This window comes from Hemicordylus capensis, chromosome 1 (assembly GCF_027244095.1).
Source record: "Hemicordylus capensis ecotype Gifberg chromosome 1, rHemCap1.1.pri, whole genome shotgun sequence".
NCBI classification, from domain to species: domain Eukaryota; kingdom Metazoa; phylum Chordata; class Lepidosauria; order Squamata; family Cordylidae; genus Hemicordylus; species Hemicordylus capensis.
In genome coordinates this window covers 272,549,664-272,576,787 of record NC_069657.1, presented here as the reverse complement: position 1 = coordinate 272,576,787, position 27,124 = coordinate 272,549,664, and the positions used below count along the sequence as shown (strand labels likewise).

General features: G+C 40.3%; 1 protein-coding gene across 11 annotated transcripts in view; it reads right to left on the bottom strand.

Annotated features, from left to right (window-relative positions):
* Nucleotides 1-9,124: 9,124 nt before the first annotated feature.
* Nucleotides 9,125-27,124, bottom strand: part of PUM2 (pumilio RNA binding family member 2) — a 103,311-nt gene continuing 85,311 nt past the window's right edge. For 6 of the 11 annotated variants that reach the window (XM_053285244.1, XM_053285247.1, XM_053285250.1 and 3 more), the window contains 8 exons: nt 23,389-23,656; nt 21,616-21,745; nt 18,536-18,670; nt 18,202-18,339; nt 15,470-15,595; nt 15,046-15,167; nt 14,459-14,651; nt 9,125-11,985 (listed from right to left, as the gene is read on the bottom strand). In XM_053285244.1, coding sequence (XP_053141219.1) covers nt 11,854-11,985; nt 14,459-14,651; nt 15,046-15,167; nt 15,470-15,595; nt 18,202-18,339; nt 18,536-18,670; nt 21,616-21,745; nt 23,389-23,656 — 1,244 coding nt within the window. In that variant the 3' untranslated portion in view covers nt 9,125-11,853. Of the gene's footprint in view, nt 11,986-14,458; nt 14,652-15,045; nt 15,168-15,469; nt 15,596-18,201; nt 18,340-18,535; nt 18,671-21,615; nt 21,746-23,388; nt 23,657-27,124 lie in introns of those variants that run through there. The other 5 variants (XM_053285248.1, XM_053285249.1, XM_053285252.1 and 2 more) reach the window with 2 other exon arrangements.

Below are 27,124 nucleotides of genomic sequence, written 5' to 3'. Positions count from 1 at the left end.
CTTCTAAACTCAGAGAGCAATAAGAGCTTGGAATGTTCCCAGATGGATCTCCACGCATGCGCCGAGCCCATCAGTGTGAAATACAGGGACCACGAAGAACATCATCATGTCATATTTTTTCTCGAAAAGTAAGAAAATATCTGTTGGAGACCCTCTTCTCCCCTTCCTTTGGGCTCACAGCACAACTGCATGCTGGGACTTCACTTTACTAATATATGTAGACAGACATAAAAAGAAGTTTTAAAGGCTATACAATTCTCCTAGTGTATATAGACTAGGAGTGCATCACTAGTGTATATAGACCTGTTTATGACAATAGGCCTGCTAACCTCCTCTACCTAACTACTCCATCCAAGTTCCTTGATAAAAAAAGCCAATTTTTTTTGTAATTTTGATAGTTTTAATTACAGGCAAAAAGAAAGAAAAGAAAAGGTGTGCAGCTGCATAACCCTGGGCATAATTTTATTATGCACATTTTTAGGGATCATTTTTATTGTGTGCAAGTTGCTGTAATTATTTTGTAACAGTTATTTTGTTTATGGTGATTTTCTGCGTAACTGACAAATACAGCTTGCATTTCCCCCCTGCTCAACACTAATCAGAGCCACATTGTTAGGAGAGCAAGCAAGCGAAACAACCTTAAAAAAAAAAAAAGGCCTCTCCCTCAAGCGGACATGGTCAAGAACCCAGGCAGAGGAAGCCTACCATGGCCAGAGTGAATGCATCATAGAGAGAGCAGGTGCTGCACAGTGGTTGAGAATACGAACCAGGATGACCCCACTTGAACTTTTCTTACATCATCAGTCTCAAACTCATGTAGGGCACTTCCAGAAGTGCTTCCTGAAGTGCCATCCTGTAGTTGCTTTTCCATGAGTCACCATGAAATTGCACCATGACTTCATTGCAGTAGACATTGTGTGTTTGGGGGATGCAGTAGACTGACTTTCTGCCATTCACCCCTCCTGTTTCTGCTGTATCTGGGCATCCACCTCTTGAAAAAAGATGGAATAGCATCAGAAACAATCCACATATGCAGTCATTGCACAGCTGTAGTGCTTTTTTTTTTTTTTTTGCTAAAAAAAGGCAGATTTTTCTCTGATTATCTATGTAACAATTTAAGTGCAGGGAAAGTACAGGTTGACAATGGATAGATGATGGGATTTTGTGAATTCTGCCTTGATAAAGAGAAAATGAACAAGATGTGACCATCACGGACTAAAGACTTCATCTAGAAGTACCCCGTGTAGCACTTAGCAATAGCACTTACATTTATATACCGCTCTATAGCCGGAGCTCTCTAAGCGGTTTACAATGATTTAGCATATTGCCCCCAACATTCTGGGTACTCATTTTACCGACCTCGGAAGGATGGAAGGCTGAGTCAACCTTGAGCTCCTGGTCAGGATCGAACTTGTAACCTTCTGGTTACAGGGCGGCAGTTTTACCACTGCACCACTATGTTCCGGGTTCAATCCCTGGCATCTTCAAACAGTGCTGGAAAAAAACCTTCTTGAAAGTGGACTGGATGGACAATACTGAGCTAGATGGACTGACGTAATAAAAGGCAACTTCATCTGTACCTTTGAGTAAACCTGTACTGGTACATGCAAGACTTCCCTCTACACACACACGGCCTATCATATTGAGGGGTTGGTAGGTATGAAGGAAGTCACGAGAGGAGCTATAGTCCTATCATGTAAACAACTAACATATCATCATGTTGGGGACCAGAGCAATTCCACAAGCACCATTTCAAAAAGAAAAAAATGAGACACAAAAAGCTTGACATTCAGGGTCTAGTTAACCAGGAAGGAATAGAAGCCCAGAAGAATAATGCCTTTTATGAAGTCCCTCAAATCTGAACCCACTCTGTTCAAGTGCTCCTGCCTTCTGAAACAGCGGTGTGTTATATTCAGCGTGGAGACAATGATAATATGAAAGGGAATGGTACTGCTGCAGGATGCAAGGATGCTCATAAAGCAGCTGCAAGAGGTTACAACAGTGAGTAGAGGACCAGCATGGGCTGCTTAACCCTTTCATTTCAAGATAGCTTCCCAGCAGTTTTTCTCCCCAAGGTAGATGTGACTGCAATCAATATCTTTCCATGCATCGTAGAAGGAAACAATTTTTAGGGAATATGCCAGGAGATAAAGGGTTAAGCATCTCCTCTCCCCCTGCCCTTTCTCTCTTCATGAGGGCAGCCTCCCATAGCTACTTTCCTTTTTAAAGAGAACAGGGGAAAGTTACTTGCAATTGCCTATGATATGGTTGGTGTTTTTAACCCTTCCTACCAGAAACTCTGGTTTTCAAGATGTGGCTCTGTAAATCATGAGTTAGTTGCTCTAGGAAGTAGATGCACATATCAAGTACTAACATGCATCTGTTGTGTTCATGCAAATAGACACTACAGATAACATCAGAGACAGTGCTTCCCTGTCACTTGCTCAAACATCAAACTGTGAGTCACTAATGTGCAAACATGAATCAGTCACAAGTCTTTACAGGTATCCACAGACAGACCTAGATAGCACCTCAGTGACCCTTCCGTAGACACCTGGGTTTCAAGCAGTGATTCACCAGCTTCCTATAGGCCAAGGGGCATCTTTGAATTTGTTCAGGCTTCAGTAAAAGGGGTATGGCTGGGTCACTGAAGCGAATCCTGAACAAGTTCAAAGATGCCCCTTGGCCTGTAGGAAGCTGGTGAATTGTTCAGTAAAGCAGTTACACAATCTCTTTAAAATTATGAGCAAAGAATAAAAACAGGTTGCTCCCCTGTAACTTATGATCTGGTAGTGATCCGCTGACATCCATAAGAATGGGTACTGTGCCTGCACAGGATCCTCCGGGAATGCCGCAGCTCCTTGAGGCATCCGCTCCATACTTCCAATGTGGTGCTATTTAAGGTGGGCCAGACACCATGTTCCTCAGTTCTTGGACAACTGCCGACAAGAATGATCATCCTTTGTTGGTGAGGTTGCTTTTAGAATCCTATTGGATGCACTCATTACACTCATAGCAGAAACACTTCTACAGTGGGGTGTTTCAGGGTGGTCTTATGCATGTCAATGGATCACTACCAGATCATAATTTACAGGTGAGCAACCTATTTATCTGAATCATGATCTGTTGAGATCCATAAGAATGCGTGTTTAGTTAGCTCCCTTTGGAGGAGGATGCAGTAATAGCCATTGTAACACCCGCTTTAAAACACTTCTCCTGAAGTTAGTCTCAGCCGTAGAGCATAAGTCTATGGCATAGTGTTTGATGAACGGTAACTCTGTGGACCATGTTGCTGCTTTGCAAATATCCTTAAAAATTACGCCGGATAAGTGTGTCGTGGACGAAGCATAGGCACGAGTAGTGTGAGTCTTGATAGCTTTTGGAGGATCTACATTCTGTGATCTATAAGTCAGTATAATCAGCTCCAGTAGCCAGTGGGACATTTTCTGACTAGAAATGCAGGAACCCTTAGCAGCCTTTGTAAACAACAAAAAGGCGTTTGGTGGTCCTGAAAACCTTTTGTATGATTTAGGTAGTATAGTAGGGCCTGTTGTACATCGAGGGAGTGCATAGAGCACTCCAAAGGCATGGGAGAATCCTTGAAGAACATCAGAAGGATCTCTCTCTCTCTCTCATGAACTTTCAGGAGAGGAACTTAACCAATCAAAGAACAGCAGCACAAGGTCTGTTCACAATGGCGGCTGGAAAAGAACTGATGAACATTTTGTCGAGCCCGCCGTACATAGCACCATGCTGGAGGTGGGGCGTGGATTCCTTGAGGAGCTGCGGCATTCCACCGCGAGGATCCTGCACAGGCGCAGTACCCACTCTTATGGATCTCAATGGACCATGATCCAGATCTCAGAATTACAATCCACTTTTGTATCTCAAACAAGAAACTATGAAGGAAAGAACAATAAAATGTCTGGAGGGGAATGAAGTATCAAGTTGTGCACAGTATAAAAGTATTGATGCACTTCCCACTTCTGATTGGTGGACTTTCCAAGAGCAGTGCTACTGGGTTTCCTTTAGATCAGAGCTGCTCAACTTCAGCACTCCTGCAGATGTTGGCCTACAACTCCAAGAATCCCTGGCTGTTGGGCACTGTGGCTAGGGCTTGTGGGAGTTGTAGTCCAAAAACAGCTAGGGCTGGGCACTTAAATTGAGCAGGCTTGCTTTAGATGAAGGAACACTGGAGACTGAAGTCTTCGCTTTTAATATTGTTTTCTTCACACGTATATATGCATGCGATGCTCTTCAGCAGGCAGCAAGCAGATCCAAAGAGAAAAAGGCATGTGCAGCCCTTCTGGAAAACATATCCTTAGTTCCAGCCAATTCTAGCTAAAAGCTCTCTGCCTTTCTGTGTTCAAACTGCAGTGTGCTTCCATCCCACTCCATCCAATCTTTACCCTTCAGAGCTTGGAGAAGGCATCACATTCCAAATTCTGCAGAGATTCCTATCAGGAGACCACCTTTTGCCTAACTCCCACTGATGAAATTTTTACTGGTCATCATGGGATGTTAGACAGCAATCAACCTAATAAAGGAATGGTCCTCCTGCAGTTGTAACAGCAGAGAGACTCAGGATTCTTGTCACCGCAGAAGCATCACAGGACATACTAAGGTTTACCACTAAATGCTATCAACTTTTATTCAAAGGTGAAATCCAGTGATTTCAACTGATATACTGCTGAATACGTGCGATTAGAATTGCATCTTGATGAGTTAGTTTAGTTGAGGCAGCCTTTCTGAGCACTTTACAGGGGCTGACTGGTTTTGCAGTCAGCACTTGTTTGTGTGTCAGGTCAATGCTCACCTCCAAACTCATCAAGCAATAATTCTCTCTACAAAGAAGAACAGTTTCCCATATGGTTATGGATTGTGGCCCATATCCATTTAACTATGAAACTAGTTCTGTTCATACAAACAACTTCGGACTTGCTCAAACAGCAATCTCCCCCAGGTGCCACCCACCTGGCACATTTCTTCTGAAACTGAGATGACCATCAAAAGTAGTTTACAATAGAGTGTAAGGCCTTGCCACTCAATAGCTGAGAGAGGGAAAACATCCAGCTAGGTTGCAGCTCTAGCCATTTTTCACATAAGGTACTCATATGTATGATGTTTGTTGAGGTTGCTTCAGCAATAGCACATTTGCTTTGCCTACACAAGGTCCCAAGTTCAGTCCCTGGCCTCTGCAGCTAGGGCTAAAAAACATTCAGAAGACATTCAAGTTTACCAGACAAGAAGAGGCAAAGAACCCTGTATGTCCAGCTGGCATTTATCCTTCCCAGTCAGCTACCCCATCCTACCCACGTAGGAAAAGGATTCCTGTGCTCTAATCAGGACTCCATAGCCAGCAAAAATCAGAAGTCTTCTGAGAGAGAAGACAATCCTTGCATGCAGGATATTAAATTGTCAATCACCTCATTAGCAGGAGCAGCTGTGTTAATTCTATTGAAGCAGGCACAAGAAAGAGCCTTGTGGCACCTTAAAGTCTACCAAATGTATAAAGCAAGAATTTTCCTGTTTCCTCAAAAAAGAAAAAAGTAATCAAAGGGAATAAGAGAGCTTTAAGTGTTATATGTAAAGAGATTAAACAAAATGGGTGTGTCTTTGAAAGGACAATCTATGATTCAGCATTACAGAGGATGGAGAGCCTAATCTGCAGCCCTGAAGCGAAATGAAAGTGAAAAAATCTCATTGGCACATACAGTGACAAGGAAGTGTGTGGGTGGCTTCCAATTGCTCAATGACGTAAAATAATTAGAATAAAATCCATTAGGAAATCAGAAACTCAAGCACACACCATTTACATTTACTTGAACTTTTGAGAATCATGGCTACTCTTCACTGAAACAGATTAACTTTAAAAACCTGTTTTGAATGAGATAATGTTTATGATCTGTAGTTCAAGATTACATACAATGACCTCTGTATTCCAAGTTGTAAAACTTGTAAACAGTACTGTTGCTCTGGTGTTTTGTTTTTGAAGCTCTCCAGGTCACATATTCTAAAATCAAAGGGTGCTGGCAAAGTTGTGGTGTGTGAGTACTGATGAAAGTTCCAACTGGATTCCTTAATGAGAGTTGTATTAGAATATACAGTTTCCATGTAGATTCAATAGTTTAACCATTTTCAAATAAAAGCACTCAAGAGTTTCTCAAATACAGAAGCCAGTAACAGACACTGAAGAGCAGGAAAACAAGTGAAATCCCCCGTCAAGCAGTACCTGAAGCAGTTTACAAGCAGTTATGGCAGCTCAAGAATCAGCCTTCATATGGATTTTCTAAGAGAGATTCCTTAGTTGAAGAGGAATATGAAGTGGTAGCTCTTGACGAGACTAGTTCTGTTCATATGAAGAACTTTGGTTGTTTTGGCTACACAGGACCACATTCTAGGACACTCACTGTCAAGGAAGCTCAATTTTCTAGATCTCAAGAAATCAAATTCATAATTTCCTTCATGAACAATGAAGCACATGTTTTTGGAATAATGGGAATCAATTACTTCCCACATAAGGCCTTTGTTGATTTGCCATTGGCGTGCTCCAGTGGTTCTAAAGTTACACCTCCAGTGTAAGGAGTACAAGGCACACAACAGGCAAACTACTGGTACCAATGCCATTAGATGTTTCTCCAGATGAGTGTTCAGCCTTAAACAAAAATATATCTTGTGCCACCTGAATTGCAAAATGCATCATAAGACACAGATCTAAATTTTAAATGCTTATGCTCATGTTTCTGCATCACTCTTTAGGGCAAGGAGACACAAAGGGCAAGGTTCCCAATTTTTTAATAGTTTGATGGAATTTTGGCAGGACTGAAGCCATACCTACAAAAAAAAATTATACAAAGATAAAAGAACCTCTTTCCCTCCCATTGCACCTGATGACTTTCCCCTCTGCACTTCTCTTCAAAAATATCAAACGAAAACAGCTGTGATGCCACTGGTATGACCTCCCTTGGGTCAGGGCATGATGCACCAGCTGAAGACCAGTGTTCTAGAGCAACATTTTCTATGGTCTTTATCACAAAAGGAGTCACAGAATCAGACTTTTAGAGTTGGAAGGGACCTTGGAGGTTTTCTAGTTCAATGTCATGCTCAGTGTGCTGTACAGCAGTGTCCAGGGAATTTCAAGGGGGTTACTGAAGAACCAAGCTGTGGTACATGAGACTCAGCCAACCAAAGACCTTTTCCACATCAGATGCATAACCCCAAAGGATGGACCACAGAAAATAATAGAAATATACTATTTAAGTCAAAATCAGATAAAACTTTCAGGCATGGTAGACCTTGCAGAGTTTATGGTGGACCTTTTCTTAGGGCTTGATAATGCCATTTCATGCAGAAAAACCAGGGTTTCTGAGCAGGCGGCAAACCTCCTGCTATTTCTGCTTTTCCTTAGATCCTTGCTTTACCTCCTGGGAGGAGTTTGTCCCCCAACGTGCAAGCTGACCAGAAAGACTAGAATCAAATCACAGACTTTATCCTTTCTCTCTGCAGGAAAGCACATTGCCAATGTGTTCCTCAAAAGGCAGAGTCGATCACAAGTGTGTTTTGTTTCAGACACCTTCCAGTATACAAATCTACAAGTCTCCATCCCTCCCACCAAGAATTGTGATTATTGAGAGATGAACCAATCGTAGCATGCTTTGAGCAGCTACAAGCCTAAGGCATTAAAGCAAAGATGTCAACCACATCATAGTTCTTTCCCCCTGAGTGTTTTCCAAGGTTGACTCAGCCTTCCATCCTTCCGAGGTCAGTAAAATGAGTACCCAGAATGTTGGGGGCAATATGCTAAATCATTGTAAACCGCTTAGAGAGCTCTGGCTATAGAGCGGTATATAAATGTAAGTGCTATTGCTATTGCTGCTATATATACATGTGAACCCCACTATCCACAGGGATTTCATTCTCTGCTACAACAGCAAACCATGATTAATGGAGCATTATGACAATGGGAATGGGGGGTTAGGTTCCTGGAGACTGGAAAATGGAAAAAAAGAGAGCGAGGAAAAAAGCAATATAAAGGGCCCTACCATGCCCTGCGGGTCTCCAGCTGTCTAGGAATCACACCCCCACCCCCCATCTCAAATTGCTCCTCTTCATAAAATGGTGGCAGAAAATGTACTCTGAGGTAACTTCCAGCCATCTCAAAACCACAGATATGTGGGTTTTAACTCTTTTGTATCTGCGGATAATGTGGTAAGTTGGCAATTAGGTGATCATGGATATGAGGAACCATGATTAACAAGATCAATCTGTATGGCACATTACCAGATTTGAGAAGCAAGTTTTATGACTTCAGCAACAGAGAAAAACACATTAAGCAGCCATCCAGTCAGATGGAGTTCAATACAGTCTGACATACAGACTACAATATCATATTGGGCAGTACCAATATTAGCAACTGCATTAAAAACAGTGCTATCCAAAATGCTGCTGATAGGGACTGTATCAAATCAGATCATCCTTCTGATTCAATGCACAGTCCTAATTGTTATACAGGAGCATATTTAAATGTCTCTTTGGAACAAGCAGAGGCAAACTTTTACTATGACTTCTCCAAGAGCTTTCCCAAACAGCAGGCTTTACCACGGGTTTTCTGAGAGGCTTTACTTCGAGTTCGAAGTTCCTCCAAAAAAACAACACAAAAAAGGGATTTCTTAACTCTGGAAATAAATCAGGCTGTACTCTTAACGCACGATGAAAAACCCGAATTGTGTGTGAAGTGCTCCCAATAGTTCACAGGGACTTCAGGGTAAATTTGGCCGATTTTTGAACTCACACTCTCCATTTTGGAGGAGATGCATACTAAAAACGGAGTATGAAAAACTTCCCAAGGATTGCTCAATGTAACTAAATGAGTTCAAAGCAATGTGTAGGATTCTTATCCAAAAAGGTCAAACACTGTAAGTGCGCTTGGAGCAACTGGGAAACTTTGTAGAGATTATCAACATTCTAAAGCAACTATTAAATTCAGAAAGAAAACATCGATACATTTCCATGAAAAATGTTTCTGGCAGCTGTAGCGAAGGTCTAAAAGAATGTTAAGCAACAATTCTAGCCAAGAGTGTGACACAACTTTCTTTTTTGGCAGGAATCAAAACATAAGACCAAGCATGTTGCATAAAGTTATTCACACATTTTCATTTTGTTTTCTTTACAGCATATTACAAGTGAACATTACATTATTCAATATGAACTAAGAGCAGCCTAGAGGCAGAATAGACCTAAACAGACTAGGCAAAATGTTCCATAACCAAATCTACATTAGAGAAGAGACTGAAAAAACACAAAGCATAGTGATTCTTGACCAAACTTAAAACATTTCCAATATATTAAAGAAAAGGTATTCCTGGTTTCCCACACCTCTTCTGTGCAAATAATATTTCATCAAATCAATTGGGGAAAGTATGTTCAGAAAGCAGAATAGATCATACTGTGTCCAAGTACAAATATCCCAGTTAAGATAAACAAAATGGTTACAGAACAGACTTCCAATGTACAAAAAATACTGAATTATTGTTTTAAGGCTGTTTTAGACAAATGTACAAAATATTATAGATTGAGTAGAGAAGATTTATGCCCTCCCTCTCCCCGATACGAAGTTGTGAACAATCATATTCACTTCATTAAAAGGTATGGCAGACTTCTGAGGAACATTCCAGTGAAAAGTATTAGGTTTCAATCTCTCTTGGAAAAGATTACTGCCATTAATTTGTATTTAAAAGTTGCTTAAGTGGGAAAAGGAGAAAGCTACTATATAAAATCAAATATGATCATTAATTTAAACCCATTTTAAGTAAGCCTGGTTGAGCCACTGGTTAAATGATTACAACATTTGCAGAAAGTTTTGTTGTAAGCAAACTTCTGTAAGCTTTAGGATTTTTTTTTAAAGTCAACAGCACAGCATACATGCGATGTATTCCTCCAACCTTCTCCCTGAGGCTTCTCCACAAAAGGTGTTCATGCGAGCTATAGTCAAGTCACTACCTCTGACTGCTTTGAGTCAAAGCGCCTATGTTATGTCATCAAAATGAAGTTTACACACAAAATACTCACTTGAACAAAATACAACACACTTTATCTTTCAGAAACTGAATATACAAAGTAAGCTTCTTTTCAAAGTATTTTCATAGGCAAAGGATTAAAAAGGATTTTAATTATACATATATGGTCACAATTCTGCCTTAAAAAGGAAACTGGGAAATGTACATAAGGCCGCTTGTAAATGTACATCTTTATCTTACTGTTACAGTGTCATGTTCAGAGAAAAATTGACAGTATCATACATATTTGCTTTAGGATGAAACAAGCTGTTCAAAAATACAGTACTCTTCTGTACGAAAACAAGTTGTGCCACATTTAAGATGGAAGAAGCACTGGTTTGTGTTATCAGTATTTCAGTCCATTAATTTGATTTTATTCTCAATGTTTAAACTGAATAAGTTCCCAAAATGTTCATATTAACAGAATAGCTATGTTATAAACAAAACCAAAAAAAGGTCTCTCATAATAGATAAAAGAAAGCTGGTTCATATATTTCTGAAACCATATAAAGATAGAATTTTTTAAAAACCAGTCTTGATTTGCTGAAATAAATTTACATTATACAACACTATGTCAGGGCAATAAAGGACAGGGATATGAATATACACTAAAATGCAAATTTTCTTCCCAAAAAGGGGTAAAAGAAATTACATTTACAGCATGAAGGTTTACAAATGTACATCTGTACAACCAAGGTAAGCATCACTACTCAATTAGCAAGGCTTGTAAAACATTGCAAACAAGAAATTGTTTACAAACAGTAAACTTACATCTATTACCTATACTTATACAATGCTAATATTTATAAGGAAGCAAAAAAGCTATTGGAATATTTAATCATGCTTGAGATGTTGAGCTATCAAGTTTAAGTGGCCCTTTCAGCCTCCATCTTCCACCTATGGTTTGGCTCTACTGTGAGAACACAAAGCATATGCTCAACACTTTCAAATCCTGTCTTACAATTGTATATGCAAAGCAACACACACACTTCTTACGTCAACTGTCTGCCTACTGATTTAATGCAGGTTTATTCTTTCCCCAGACAGTACACTGCTGTATGCAAGTACCACCTTGTTTTTATTCCCCTGCCTTGCACATCAATTAAATATTTAAGTATATACATGACTTTTATACACTGCTAGAGAAAAGGGCACTGTTTTGTGTTTTCTTTTAAGTTGCCAAAATGAAAGACAGAAGCTATTCCTCATTGTTCACATTTTATCATTCCTTACTGGTATTTTCAGTGCCCGGATTGCTATTTGGATTATAAATTGTGAACCACCAAAATACAGAACTTAACTTTCTGTAACATGTTAAATAAAAATTATGCAATTGTTCTATTTTCACCTGTTATAAAAAGATTCTGCACAAAGGGAAAAAAATGAAAACTAATTCTATATACAACTATATAAACATGTTGTGCTGTGGTGTTGGGTAGACCTACCAGATCGTAAGCCAGTATATTAAAAGAATACTGTACTTTTTTCCCTTTAAAAACTATTTTATTCAGTGACTTTACAAGTTAAAAATTTACAAAATGTGAGAGCTACTCCGATAGTTACATCATTTACAGGCATTCTGTGCTTTGTGAGCCATGCAATCTGATAGGTCTCTGATAAGAAATGGCAATATGTTGCAATTTATTCCCCAAAAATATACACATGAATAAAATTTTTACAAATGGATGAAGAGTCAATAAATAGATTTTTTTAAAAAATCACAACATTTTTAGTTAAGTTGTGTGTTTTGATAATTCACAATAAAGTGTGTCTTCCAGACTGCTGCTTGAATGTATCTTTAAAGCATCCCATTTGGTGGCCCTCCAACTGGCCCCAGATCAGCACTGTTCTTCAGGTAATACTTCTCCAGCTTTGCAAGGATATGTTTGCCATAGGTGTATTTACGCAGGGTTGTAATATGGGGCCGAATCTGCAACAAGAAACATCTAGATTTTTATCGAAACGTTCAACAGTAAAATACGTTGCTTTCAGCTGAAATAATTAAGGGATCTTTATTAATTTAGCTGTAATATTTATGGACCAATACCACTGTAGTAGAACCTTCAGCACCCAAAGGAATGAGAAAAATTCAAAGTGACCGCAACCAAGAGGCTACATATAAAAAAAAATTACTTTAGCCGATGGGAAGAACGTTTAAATAAGGGCCATTTGACTAGATGTTCCCCCACCCCAATCCTTTGATACAATATCAAGTGTGAAAGAGGGACTAAGTGTAGGGTGACACATTTTGCTATTCACATGCTGTGTTCTTGCTCTGCTTGTATACAATACTGAAGGTTCCCTCCACAAGCTCACTCATTTCTTGCCATCCCTTGCATTCTCACAGCCGTGTTAAATTTGTTCACCTTGGCAAAGCAAGTCCAAGGCGTCGTTGGGTTTTCTCCCTTCTGTTATTTTGTATTATGCTGTATGACTGATGTCTGTGCTTTTCCCCCTTTCCCTTGGATGAAAATCCAGACTAGGAGCCAATGTAACGTTCAAGCCCATACCACAAAGACACTGCTTATTTTCTGTGTGGTGGGAGGAGGCCTGATCCCCACTGAGGTCTTGGAAGGGATGGTATATTAGTCAGAAAGGAGAGATTGCTACTCACTAATTCCACCACTGCCATTTTGGGTATGGAGGCGGTTAACCTGGAGGCAGATGAGTGTTGTGGCATTGCCCTGCTGCCTGCCTTATATGAAGGGGAGGGACATGGAAATTTTGTGCCAAGTGTGTTTTGTTTGCCTACTGCCTCATAGGTGTCCCTATTGGGTTGATGTGCCTGTTGAGTTGCTGTTCCTGGGGCCTTCCTTGTGGGCTGCTCCACCACAGCAGGGCCTGGAAAGCATTGCTGCTTTACAAAGCTGTGGGAAGCACCATTTGAGGTACCCTGTACCTTCACTTTGCCCTCAGCCCCTTGTTGGAGCCCATAATCCACCCTTCCTTCTTGGGAAGGGCCTTGGGTTCCTGCTGGGACATGTCAGGCAGGCTAGGGTAGAAGCCTATAGCAGAGCTCCTACTGTTCCACTCACTAGGCAACTGGGAACGATAAGGAAGTGTGGGTGGGAAGCAAAAGAACATTCTTTCCACTAGAGAAGCTAATTCTGAATGGCCCCTGCCTACTGATCCAGAGAAAGGTTCCATCCTGATGCTTCTAGAATGCCCTCTGGGAGTCTACACAGAACAGCACAGGATGTAGCATGGTGGATTCCTACAGGAAGGTGAGGAGCAGAAAAAATGCAGCCCTCCTTGCCACTTGTAGCAGTATGAACCTTCCTTTCCCAGGAACTGCATACTGCTTCCTGAATGGCCAAAATGTATTGTTTTGCAAGGAATGCCTTTTCTTGGCGGGAGTCTAGGAGTATGCCCAAGAATTCTATGGCCTGAGTTGGCATTTGCTTCATTTTTTTTTGTGATCCATGCGTAGGCCTAGAGAATTTACTAGGTGGAGTGTGGTCTTTATATAATCTATGAGGCGGTGATGGGATGGGGAAACTAGTAGCTATATACGGGAAGACCGTTTGAAACTCATCTTCACAGTTGTTGCCATAAGGCACCTGCAGCCTACAAGGCCGGGGTGGTGGTGGTCCAATAGAAAGCAGAATACAAAATTGAAAGGCAGAGACTATAAGTAAATAAAATGAGGAAAGAACAAGATCAGAAGAATAGAGAGAAAGTTCAATTTGACCTGTTGTTCTCCCACAGAACAAGCAGAGGGAAATTTCCAAGGACCTGCTCAAGCGGTGGGCATTGAAAGACAGAGGTAAGGAGTGTAGTTAGCAAATAGGGGGGTCGTTTTTCTGCTCTTTTCCCTTTGAATGACAAAGCTATGGAACATTCTGAGTTTGTGGCTCTGCACAGGCACATACCCAAGTATGATGCACAGAGACCATGGAGAAGAAGTGCCTTCTACTTGCAGGTTCACTTTTAGATCCACCCAGTATATTAAGCCTTGCAAGCAAACATCTGAAGGTGTTATTTTGCACAAGACTGAGCTTATTTATATGTAATTGGAACAGAAGATACAATTCAAACTATATGGTCAAATTCTTCCCACTGTTAATTTCCCTTAGTGTAAATGTTATCAGACTGTAGACTTAATAAGAAATGTTGACTATTGTTGAGTAAACTATGTTTCCCTCCCTATTTAAAAAAAGCAGAAAAGGTTCCCATGGGTACTGAAGAACAAAACAATCTAACTGGTTAATTTCAATCCTATGCTGTTAGTAAACTAGTCAAAAATATTTTCCAGACAAGGAACTAACAGGGCATGTGGATGAGAGAGTGACAGGCACAACAGCAGGAGGAGCCATCCAAGGTTTGCAAAGACTGAGAAATGAGAAATTTAATTTAAATGAAGACAACCTCTTTCAAACTCTGTAGTAGATATGTACAATTACCTTGTGCATTATAATCTTACGCTGAGCAGGTTCCGCCATGTCAATCATCTTCTGAACAACATAGTTCGCATACTGGTCCTTCATCATGGTGTATAAGGCACTGTGAGGACCATCATTCTGACAACACACCTCATCAATAAGCAAAGCTCTTTCAGCACGAGATGCATGAGTTACACATTTTTCTACCACATTACTGAAAGAGATAAATAATGAAATTTGCCAACACAGAAAAAAATTAAGTTGGGCCAGTCTAAAACAAAACACTTGAAATGACACAGCAGAGCATCACTTACATAAACTGTTAAAGTAACATCACAGCATCATCTAATGAGTTGCTGAGGCCTTCCTGGGACAATAATTAAATGCCCAGCATTAAGCAGATATTACAAAGGACTGGATCCAGAGGAGTAGAACTCCTCCATTCATACAAAGAGTCTGCCCCCTCCCTCTTTTTCTTGCAGTCCCCTATACCGCTGCCGCTCCCCTCCCCCACTGCCAATTGTGCTGCCTAGGTGAGAGACCCTGCAAAACAACATGGGATATGACACAGGGACTGTGTCTTCCAGTAAAAATTGCACTATCCATACCTGGCAAATTTATGCTGACTTAGAGTTAGAACCTTTCCTCTGATTTCAGAAACAATTTTACTCTTGTCCTCAGGACGACCATGTTCCAGTACATGTTGGATAACATAGTTTCCATATTGATCCTGAAAGGAACACATCTAAGTTGTTTAAGCAGTAGGAATCTGCTTAAGACATTTTTGAAACATCCAACTGGCTAAGAAGAGAAGCCCCTTTATTGAATTTCTAAGTTCTATTACTGTAGACATGTTAAATGGGCAAAATGATCATGTTCAATGTAAATACTAAATCTAAATTTAACAAAAAGGCAGTCATGATCCTTCTTTAGAATGTGGTTTAATATTCAACCTATTTTTAATATTTGTTAAGAAACAGTGCTTTGCTATTTATTTTGTGATCACCAGAATATTTCACAATATGCACCAACCTGCACAAGCTGTTCTGTATGCTGATGCAGTTCTTCTAAAATGGGCAAAGTCTGTTCAGCAGTACAGTGCTCCAGAATACGCTGAATGACTCTGCAGCCATAAGGGTGAGTTGAAAGCACAAACACCTTAAAACAAGAGGATGAACACATATATTAACTTAAAATTCCTTATCCTTAAATCTATTCCATATGAAACTCCTTTAGTCTTCAAAATGAGCTATTCCCATCCTCAATTACACCAGAGTAAGGCAAACTTTGGATGTTACAACATGGCAAGAATGGGAGCAGGAAAGAGAGCAAAGGACTTTTTCTTTCTGTTTTTGAACTTACTGTGAAATGTCTGGTGCTGACACTCCTGCATTTCCCTTGTGGGCAAGATAAACTATACTACATCTGGAGCCCAAATCACTGTGGGGAGGGAAGATGTGAAGTCCCCATTATTCAAGTGAAAAAATAGGGGGCAGCATCCCCCTAATTGGCCATTATTAAGTACCACTTTCTCCCTGTAGGGTTTTTGGGTGGCTACGCTGGAGAGAGTCTTTGTTCTGTCCTCTGGAACATTCAACTGTCCCCCTCTTGGGGGGGAATTTTAACAATTAGCTAAGAATGAAATGGAGAGCCTTCATTGAGAAGCTAAGATCATGGACAGGTTCATACAGGACGGAAACAGTTTCAGATACCCTAATCCTAGACCATTTAGGGCTTTAAAGATTAAAACCATTAGGTCTGTGTAAATAAGTGTTCAGTATTCAATTCATGATTTGAAGTATGTACTACATGATTCTTTTTTTGGAGTCCCCAATTTGGATTCAGTGATTCAGATCTGGATATTATATTCACCCTAAGTCTAAAAGCTAACAAAGAATGGACAAGACTAGCTTTCCTGGGAATTAAGTTCTATAATGGTAGTGGTGCCTTAAAATCCTTCTTTAAAAGGTAAGGACGTATGTTGCGCTCAAACATTTAGAGTATCTCTTCCAATTTTTGTGAAATCCTTCTCCCTCTCAATTACACCAAAGAGAAAAATGTGGTAGGTGACTCTTTTCCAAACACACATCACCTTCCCAACAGCACTGGGGAGAACAGTCACCATTTCTAGGACTCTGTTTTAATATATCAGGATACTGGAGAAGCAGAACATATGTTAGCATCATTTAGAGAAGAAGAGCATATGTTATCACAATTTCTCCATTAAAATGTTTAATTATTATTATTATTATTATTTTACACAGTCAGACAGGTGTTATTGACTGGTTTGTTTTATCCAGACATCGAGTCCTTCCCAAGGACCTGGGATGCCAGAATTTTATTGTCAATGTTGTTGCTGTTGTTATAGATATCGTCGCAGAATATATGCTGTTCCCAGTAAAGCTGCTTTTTGTAATTGGCTGATGGTGATTTCTGTGGCCCCTATGGTGTTGAGGTGCTCTTCAAGGTCTTTTGGAACTGCACCCAGGGCGCCAATTACCACTGGGATTATTTTGGTCTTTTTCTGCCACAGCCTTTCAATTTCAATTTGTAGATCTTTGCATTTGGTGATTTTTTTCTGTTTCTTTTTCTTCTATTCTGCTATCCCCTGGTATTGCTATGTCGATTATTTTGACTTGTTTTTCTTCTCGACTACAGTTATATCTGGTGTGTTGTGTGGCAGATGTTTGTCTGTTAGTAGTTGGAAGTCCCATAATATTTTTACATCTTCATTTTCTTCAACTTTTTCAATTTTATGTTCCCACCAATTTTTGGCTACAGGTAGCTTGTATTTTTTGCAGATGTTCCAGTGTATCATCCCTGCTACTTTGTCATGCCTTTGTTTGTAGTCAGTCTGTGCAATCTTTTTACAACAGCTGATTAGGTGGTCCACTGTTTCATCTGCTTCTTTACAAAGGCGGCACTTGCTGTTTGTTGTGGATTTTTTGACTTTTACTCTTATTGCATTTGTTCTTAGTGCCTGTTCTTGTGCAGCCAGTATTAAACCTTCTGTTTCTTCAAGTTGCCATTCTTAAGCCATTGCCATTATTATTATTTCAATTTCTATACTGCCCTTCCAAAAATAGCTCAGGGCGGTTTACAAAGAGAAACAATAAATAAGATAAGATGGCTCTCTGTCCCCAAAGGACTCACATTCTAAAACGAAACATAAGATAGACACCAGCAACAGTCACTGGAAGTACTGTGCTGGGGGTGGATAGGGCCAGTCACTCTCTCCCTGCTAAATAAAGAGAATCACCACAGTAAAAGGCGCCTCTTTGCCCAGTTAGCAGGGGTTATCTATTTTCCTCTCTTTTCTAAAATGGAAAAGCAACTGTTGCTCCTGGAGAGATTCAGGAGAGCAGATTGCACCAAGAGTACTGCCAACTGAGGAAGATCTCCCTACATATAAACTTGGTTAGCTCCAGCTGCTATTGGGGGTGGGGTCATCATCCTCACAGGTGGCCACCTTAGCCAGACACTGTGTACTACATATCATTCAAAGACAAGTAAAATACAACAGGAAGTCTTCTGGACAGAATAGAGAAATATAAGCCAGATCCTTCCCACTTCCCTCAGTTTGGGACCCACCCTCTCTTTTTCCAGGTCACCAAATCTTCCACAAAATAAACGAAACAATCAGAAGTTCAGTACAACCAGAATGAAATTGTATTATACAAGTCTGTACTTGCAGTAACATGTTGCCAAATGTCATCTGAAAATGTACAGTTATGGAACGCAGGAACGAATTAAAAACTAATTACCTGCCCTTTGAAAGCATCAATAATGAACTGGAGTGACTGTGGTTGGACACATTCAATACACTTTTGTACCACATGGTTTCCATTTTGATCCTTTACACATTTCAGGACATGACCATCTAGCTCCTTCACCATTTCATTCTAAAAAAAAAAGAATGTGGCATTACTAATGTTCCTCATGAATGCTTCCCCCACAAATGTGCATTTTTGAATAGTTTTTCTACTCCAAAGACATCTAGATGCATATTGTATTGTAAGCATGTATCACAACAAAGCAAACCAAGAATGTTCTAAGTTATATCTTCATATAGAATACAAAAATATTGTTCTAACTTACAATTACCTGCTGGTCAGGTGAGATAGACTCTAGTGCTTTCTGAATGACACGACAACCATACATCTGTAGAGCTAATGGAAGAACATGTCCACGAATGCGTGTTGCAAGTGCTAACTTCTGGTCAATGCTTCCAAACTACAAGAAAAGTAGAGATTTACCAGTTTGAATTTTTCTTATCCTGTTTCTCTTTCTAGGAAAAAGTGTCTTTTTGCAGATAGCAAATGAATAAACACACTAACAGAGCAAATTAGTCAAAACAGCAAAATGCAAAACTATATAACATAAGATACAAAAAGCAAATATAAGATACAGGAGCAGCAAGAAAGCAAAATAAAACCAAACAGCTTTATCAGCTTCTAGTCGTTTTAAAAAAACTTCAACAAGGCAGGAAAGATGGGAACCTAGTCAGGTAATAGTGAAGGCCTGCCTAAAACCTAGGTTTTAAGCTGATGTTCAAGCATGGGGCTGGGTGGGTTTTCCAAGGAAGGGAATTGGTTCCACAGCTGAAAAGGCCTTGCCTCTTGTATACCTCAGTCAGTAGGGAAATGCAGAGCAGGACCTCTGTGTTTATCAAAGAAAATGAGAAATACTATAAAGGAGAAGGTGCTCCTTAAAATACTCTATGTCCAAAGCCATTTAATCACTTTCAATATTAAGAAGTGGTACCTTGAATCAAATCTAAGGAAGTAACATGCAGCCAGTGTTGGTGGAAAAGCACCGGAAAAATATGCTCCCACTTGGCAAGCCTCAGAGGAAAAAAACACAGTCTAATAGTAAAGGTAACGCGTGCCATCTAGGCAATTTCGACTCCTGGCTCGCACAGAGCCCTGTGGTTTTCTTTTGGTAGAATACGGGAGGGCTTTACCATTGTCATCTCACGCGCAGTATGAGATGATGCCTTTCAGCATCTTCCCATATCGCTACTGCCCGATATAGTACCAGCGGGGATTCGAACCAGCCACCTTCTGCTTGTTAGTCAAGAATTCCCAAGCTACAAATCTGCATTTAAAGGGCGAGTGCAATCCCATTCAGCATAAGCTATCCCTGGTCAAATGATCTCCCCAACCAACATTGTTTCTGTCTTATCTGGATTAACTGTTTTCTCACATTCAGTCCCCCTTACTCTCCCCAGGAAATGGCTCAGAGGTACTGCTGCCTTCCTAGGATCTGATGGAAACAAGAGCATACACTAGGTATCATCAGCATGTCTAACAATTCAGTCCAAACCTCCCGATGAATTTAATGTAGATGTCAAAAAGCATGAAGATGAAGAAAAGCTTCCAGCACCCCACAAGCCAATGACCAAGATACAGAACAGTAGTCCCCCCCGCCCCCCGTACCACAACCTGGAACAAATTCCTCTCCCCCACCCCTCAGGAAAAAAATATTCTATACAGAATTCAAATGAGTATATTAAGTAAAAATAGGTAAATTTTCATCACAACAACATTGACTGAAATCTTACTTAAAATGTCTACAAACATAAGTTGTTCACTAGTGGCTTAAAAGGTAAACAGTTAAGCCAATGTACATTCATTTAACTGGATTACAACCCTTTACACAGCTGCTGCAGTTAAATGGTACCACTGTAGTCACAGGGCCTCCATGTGCCAAGACGCAGTGGGAACTCTTTAAGTGCAGTGAGAAACTTTCTGATAATGGAAAGCGGCAGAATACCTATAATGCTGTGGTGTCACACCCGGTATGTGGAAGTTTGGATACATTTAAATTATTTCTCTATTGGATTTGTATGTGTAGGCTGTTAAATTGGCTTAGGTTAAAAAAAATGTTGAGTGGTCTGAAGATTATTCTTTCCCTTTAAGAATTGCCCTGCCATGTTACCATGGTGTTGCTTAAACACACACACACACACACACACACACACACACACACACACACAGCCCCTACACAGAGTTCATATTTTACTGAACAGTATTTTACTTCTGAATTATTCTGAATCAGCTTACTCTGACTGAAGATCATAGTTTACCTATTTAAGAAGGAGAAATTGATAGACAATGAAAAGGAATTGTAGGCAGGGTTAGGATGAGGACAGCTTTAATAATTATAATAAGGTTTGCAGTTTCACCATTGCAGTCAATTGCAGTCCAAAATCAAGGTCATGATTCAGGCAAAGTTGAGCACATTTAAGAATGATTGCAACTGGAGAGTTAGGTTAGTGCAGAACTCTCCTACTGAAATCAATGGACTTGCTCAACTTTCACAGGATTGTGTCCCAGATAAATAAAATAAAATTTTTGAAGTGTGACTATTATGCTACAGCAGTTATTCTGTTCCAACAATTTAGGTGTAGTGACATCAACTCATCCAGTCATACCAGGCCATTATACGAAATATCAACTTCTATCATTTCAAATATTCAAACCTGGAGTAATTTGAAAAGGAAGTGATGTCAGCAACCTTCAGTATAATAAATGTATGTTTTGAAAAGAGAGAGATTCAAGATCTCCTTCAGTATGGATAAGTGCAGATTATCGAAGTATTTATAATGATAAACACTTTCACAGGTGGACTTCGATATCTGAGTGGGTTCCATTCCAGAGCTTTAACTGCAGATGTCGAAACCATGAATATTGGGTCATTGATCCTATGGGATCGTGGGGGTTAGGTACCCAGCCGGCCATTGTTGTTGGCTGATTCTTGTGGGAGGGGGGGCCTTGCCAATCCCTGCTGCTCCCCACACGTCATACCCTGCCCCTGAACTGGCCGAAAACCAGCCAAAACCAGCAGATTTTCATGGGGGGAGAGGTGGAGCACCTTACCTGTCTCTGCTGCTCCCCTTGAGTTGTGTAGCCCTGGGGTTTGCCCCCAAACTGGCTGAAAATCACAGTTTTTTTCCTTTTTTTTGCGGGAGCAACTTTATGGCTCTGAATCCTAAAATGGCAGCCAGAAATGACCTCCGTGGCCATTTCCGGCCACCCCCGACCCACGGATATGCAAGGTAAGTGTATTTTCCCCCTGTGTATGCCGAGGTCGGATGTCATTTCCCCGACCGCAGATACATGAAACCGCGAATGATGAAAGCACAGATAACTAGGTCCATCTCTATATTTACTTACCTCAAAGAATTTCTGTATCACATAGTTTCCAAACACATCAGTCATCAACTGATATGCTGCTTGCAGAATCTCACTAAATACCATTTGTCTTTCAGCTGGAGTAGCTCTTTCTAATTTCTGCTGTATAAACCTGTAAGCATCAGAAATGTAAGCATCAGCAAGTACAATGAGATCTCTAAGAGTATTGATGACCACAGCAAGTCACTAAAATAAAAGCTGAACACAGAGAAGCCATTTTAAAAAGAGTTTTTGAAATTTTAGCTTAAACAGTGAAGGGCAACCTGCTTTGGTATAAGCCCTAACACAACGCATGTTGTAAAGCCAGATTTCCATACTGAGTAAGACTTTTGGAAATCTTTTTTAAATTCAGTTTTCCATTTACAGTGTGGCCAAATAGTTTCTAAGCTGAAAGACTGATTACATTAGTGCAGCTCAACAACTTCAGCAGGATGAAATCAGTATGAATGTTAGCAATAAGTTTCAGGTCAGTTTTCATCTTAAATTGTCCCTCTTTACAGGAGAGAATGCACAGGTCCAAATTCCGCTTCCAGGAATTCAGACACATCTGCTTGGCTTACTAGCCAAGTCTCTATTTGTCCTCATTGCCAATTCCATGAAAACATTTTCAATTGCACTGTAATACAGTATGGAGAATTTCTCCTCCAGTTTTCTTCCCCACCTCTCTCCACATGGCATCACAAGTAAGAGCAAATGGAGGATTGGACTTAACAGCTATTAACCTTGGCAGCTATATACTTCCATCAGGATCAGAGGTGGCATGTCCCTGAACTCCAGGTGCTAGTGAACACCAACACAACGGGGGAGGGTTACCCTCCCCCCTCACCTTGTGGACTTGCCAGATGCACCTGGCTCACTGTGCAAGGCAGGATGCTGGATTGGATGGGCCTTTGGCCTGATCCAGCAGGGCTTTACTTATGTTCTAGGCGCAAACCCTGCCATTCTCTCAAGTCCACTGGAAAACAGAGGAAGAGAGGAGTTGTCTTCTCACATAAGCACCAAGCTTTGGATAAGAAACACTTGCCCTATTTCTTTTCTTATTCAAACATCAACTCAAGTGAGTGAAATCCACATTTTTTTCTTCCAAGCCCCTAAGCACATGGCATGAGGCTTCAGTGAAAGGCACAGTATTTTCTCACTTGCATGGCACAGTAGAAGGAATTCCATACAGTTGTGAGAAGACTCTGTCTTTCCCTGGAGCTCCATGCCAAGTGCAGAAGGCTTGGAAGTGAAGTGGAAATTCCCATACCCCACTGAAGCTGATATCTAGAAAAGAAGAGATACTGTGGAAGTGTTTCTCCAAAGCACTGTGCTCACCGAGTCTGCTTCTCTTACAAACACTCTGCCTGCTAACTGGGCAAAGAGGCACCTTTTTAACATGGTGATTCTCTTTATTCAGCAGGGGGAGAGTAACTGGCCCTATCCACTCCCAAAAAGCAGAGTTTCCTCTCATTTGTTATACAGTGTTGAGGAGGGGGGGAAATGATTTACTTTTCCTAAGAGCAATGCAAAGTCTGATGGAGGCTTCTGGGTGTCTCCTCACCAGAGGCACTTGCCTGATAGGTGAAATTATGGAAATCTCCAATTCCAATCTCTCCTTGAGAATCCTGGGAGACAATGTTCTGAATGTAGGCCAATTAAGGATTCTCCAACTACTTCCATGCAGAGTTTTAAAGCTATGGAAATTCAATATATTTTCCTCAAAGACCCCAGAATAGAGAACATTTATTCTTCAGCATTGTTACAAATGCTTACCTAGAGCCATGCTGATCTCGTGAAAACTCCACTATGTGTCCAATCAAGTCTCTTAGCTGAAGATTAGGGAAGCGATTGTTTCTGAAATCTTCCAGTAATCTACTACGTCCGGAAGGCATAATGTCAGACCTACTATAACGAAGACGTGAGGGAGGAAATAACTGGCTGCTGGAGCTAAAAAGACTGGAGGTACTTGCTGCACTGCGATACTTTGCTTCTGCTCCAGGTGCTGCGGAGATATAGCGACCACTACCATTGGTCAGTCCTCCTACAATGAAGCAGCTTTGTCAGTAAAGAATTCTTAAAACGTGCTATAAGTTCTCAAAGTTACATTAAATTAGAACTAGGGAAGGCTAGAATAATGAGAGAGTGTCTTCTCAACTTCCAGTCAAGTAGCTGCTTATGATAGAAAGGAACAAGAAAGTTTGTGAAAAACAGATGGCCAGGAACTAGGAAAACCAACCAAAGTAACTCCAAAATAAAGTAACCTTGCAACTAGTTTCTAGAAACTGGTGCCACTTGCACAAAAGAAAGTTTAACTTGTATACTAGTCGGTATTGTTAAAAGAAACAGCTACTTTCTCTAGTCTATGGGAACATCTCATATTACTACACAGTACCAGAGAATACTTCACTCACTATCAGAGTGAGGAACTCCACAGCTCCAGTTCCTTAGGCTGAAAGTATTATAAAGAATCAAGATCATAGTTTAGTAGGCTAGCCCCTTAATCTGCCATCAAGTTCTTGGCGGGTGTGTGTGTATGTGTGTGTCTGAAAACCTAGAACAGTTACAGAAATGCTAGCTTATTCAAGTGAAGACCTGCTCTGACTTGCTTTGCTACTTCTCTCAACATACTCTTATAGTCTCCCGCAGTGAACTTTAAGCAACCAATATGAGGCCTCAACTTCTTCTATACTGCAACAATAGCCAATTGAGGGAACTATTAATATCAAAGAGCTTGCAAACAGGACATATTTAACTGTGTTAATTAATAGTACTTTGACAATTTAGTGTGCATGATTTAAGCACTGTAGATAGTCAAGGAATAGGTTAAGGCAAAAACCTACAGATTTTACCCAGCATGAAATCAGGAAAATAGGTTAGCCCAATCCAGTGTTCACTGTGTGAGATGTTCAAGTATAGCATGTCTAATTTCTGTTTGAAATATATTGATGTAGAATCTTTGACAAAAATATGAAAGTAGTATTTGCATGGAGAAATGAGTAATTAATACAAATTAACTACTAATCAAATTAACAAGTCTGGATAACATGGATTAATTAAGCTATTGGTTATGAAACAAGGTAAGAAAACATTTCCAAAACCATGTCTAAACCAGGGGTGCACAACTTTGGTCCCAGCTGTTGAACTATAACTCCCATCATCCCCAGCCAAAATGTTCAATAGTCATGGATGATGGAAACTGTAGTCCAAGAACAGCTAGCGGGCCAAAGTTGAGCAGGCCTGGTCTAAAATATACAGGTGGCCCATGTTATCCATGGATTCACAGACTGCGCTTTCGCATATCCGCGATTGGGTCTTAGAGACCCAGTTTCTTCATCCGCTGGTAGAAAAATTCACCTATTGACTACATGTGTGAGCACTGCAAGATATCCCTCTTAGGAGATGGAGCAGCTCTGGGAAGTGCATCTGAGGTTCCAAGTTCCCTCCCTGGCATCTCCAAGGTAGGGCTGAGAGCGATTCCTGCCTGAAACCTTCAAAATGCTGCTGCCAGTCTGTGTAGACAATACTGAGCTAGATGGACCAATGGTCTGATTGATTTAGTATATGGTAGCTTCCTATGCCCCTATGTTTGGAGGGCATTGCTGGAAAGCTGGAGAATAAGGTAGTGCTTTTCTTATTTCTGCCCCCACCCCCGCATTTGGGGGGCCCTTTTTGTGTTAGGAACCTAACCCCTAGATTCCCATAGGGCTAAGGTTTCATTATTTGCTGTTCCCATATTTGTGCCTATAGGCAAGAATGGAACCCCCATGAATACACAGGGCTGCCTTAGTCACATAATACATTAAAATATTACAAGATTATGATAATCCAGTAAATCTCTCCAAATGGTTTACATAATTTCATATACCAGTTCTTGCTAAATCAGTAAATTTCACTGAATACATTCACTTTGCCACTTGTGCAAAAGGTGGTGGTCTCAAATGTCTACAGCTTCTCTCACTGTTGTATCCCATGCCATTCTGGAGGGTCCCACAATCCCCAACCACAGCTTGTCAATGGGCACAGTGGGAAGAGGGCATTGGGAGAGCCCTATTCCACTCCACAGTTCTCTGGATGCCACTCACTGAACTGATTTTAATGAACTATTCAAACCACCCAAATGCTTCAGCCATTAGTTTTAAGAGAATCAATACATTGTGTCTGCTTCCAGAGACATAGTGACAGTTGTGATGCACAAGTGACAATAAAAAATAAATATTTTGGATTTTCTATAAAAGATTCATAGAAAAAGAAAGGGACAGAACAGCGAAGAAGCTGTGTGTGGAACTAGGTCCTAAAGATTTCTTCTGCCCTCATTTCTCAAAGAGCAGAGGAAATTTTTCTGCAGTGATATTAGTACGGACATCAGAAGAATACTGATTGAATATGGGCACTGGATTCAATACATCAATAGTTTGAAAGCCATCAGGTGGCAGATGTTCAACTTCATGAAATTTAAAGTTTGTATTACTGATCTGCAGAAGAATCATTTTCAGCTTAAACAGTGATGGATGGTAAGAAACAATGCAGTTCTCATCCACTTTATGGTGTAATTAGCGCACACAATCAAGGCATAACTGACAAATTAGCAATATCTTGCACACAATTTGTTTTTAAAGAAAACTATGAAGCTAAGTAGTTGTAACATTCCCCACCAGTTTTTATTTATTGGGTAACCAAGGTTACTAAACACAAAGGTTGCATGATCAAATCTGCATCTAGGATGATCCTTAAGGTACAAAGAGACTTAGTATCTTACTAATCTTTTTCGGAAAATTGTCCCTGGAAACAATTTTTTTCTTTTAAAAATATTTGACACTATTGGTAAATACTAACTGAACAGGTACAAGCTTGATTCCATACTTATCTTCTACCAAAAATCTCCCCCAGTCATTAGATGAAAGAATCTGACATTTGGTATTTTTAGTATACCATCACCATGAGAAATTAAACTTGGTAGAGCAACTGTCTATAATCAGATATCTGAAACCTTCAAGGGATATTTCAGTATTTAAATATGTGGAAGGAAGTCAGTGATAGAACAATGGCAGGCACAAGATTAGCAGAAGTGGCGACAGCAGATCTATCAAGGTAAACATGGGGAAAGGGAAGGCAAGGAAACAAGTGTGAACAGCTATACAAAGAGGGAGAGAAAGGAGCAATGTGTAGAGAGAAGTAAATTACGCAAAAACCCCATTAGCTTGCCGGAAAAAATGGTTTGGATCTTGGCATTTTTTCTAGCACCAGGAAGAACAAAGTGGTGGGGGGGGAGAAAAGAGGAGTGGGGTAGAAATCTCCCATTGTTAAACTGATACAGGCAAACAAGTTGGAGATGCTTCATCCCTCTATTCTTTTTCCTTGTGGCAGCAGAATTTACAACTGAAGCAGATTATGGCCCTGATTCAGAAAGCGATATATATCCTCTTTCTGAAAGCACCGCTTTTACTGCCCAAAAGAATGCCCCTTAAACTCAACAGAATTTCAGAGGTGCATGTCCATTCAATGTAAACAG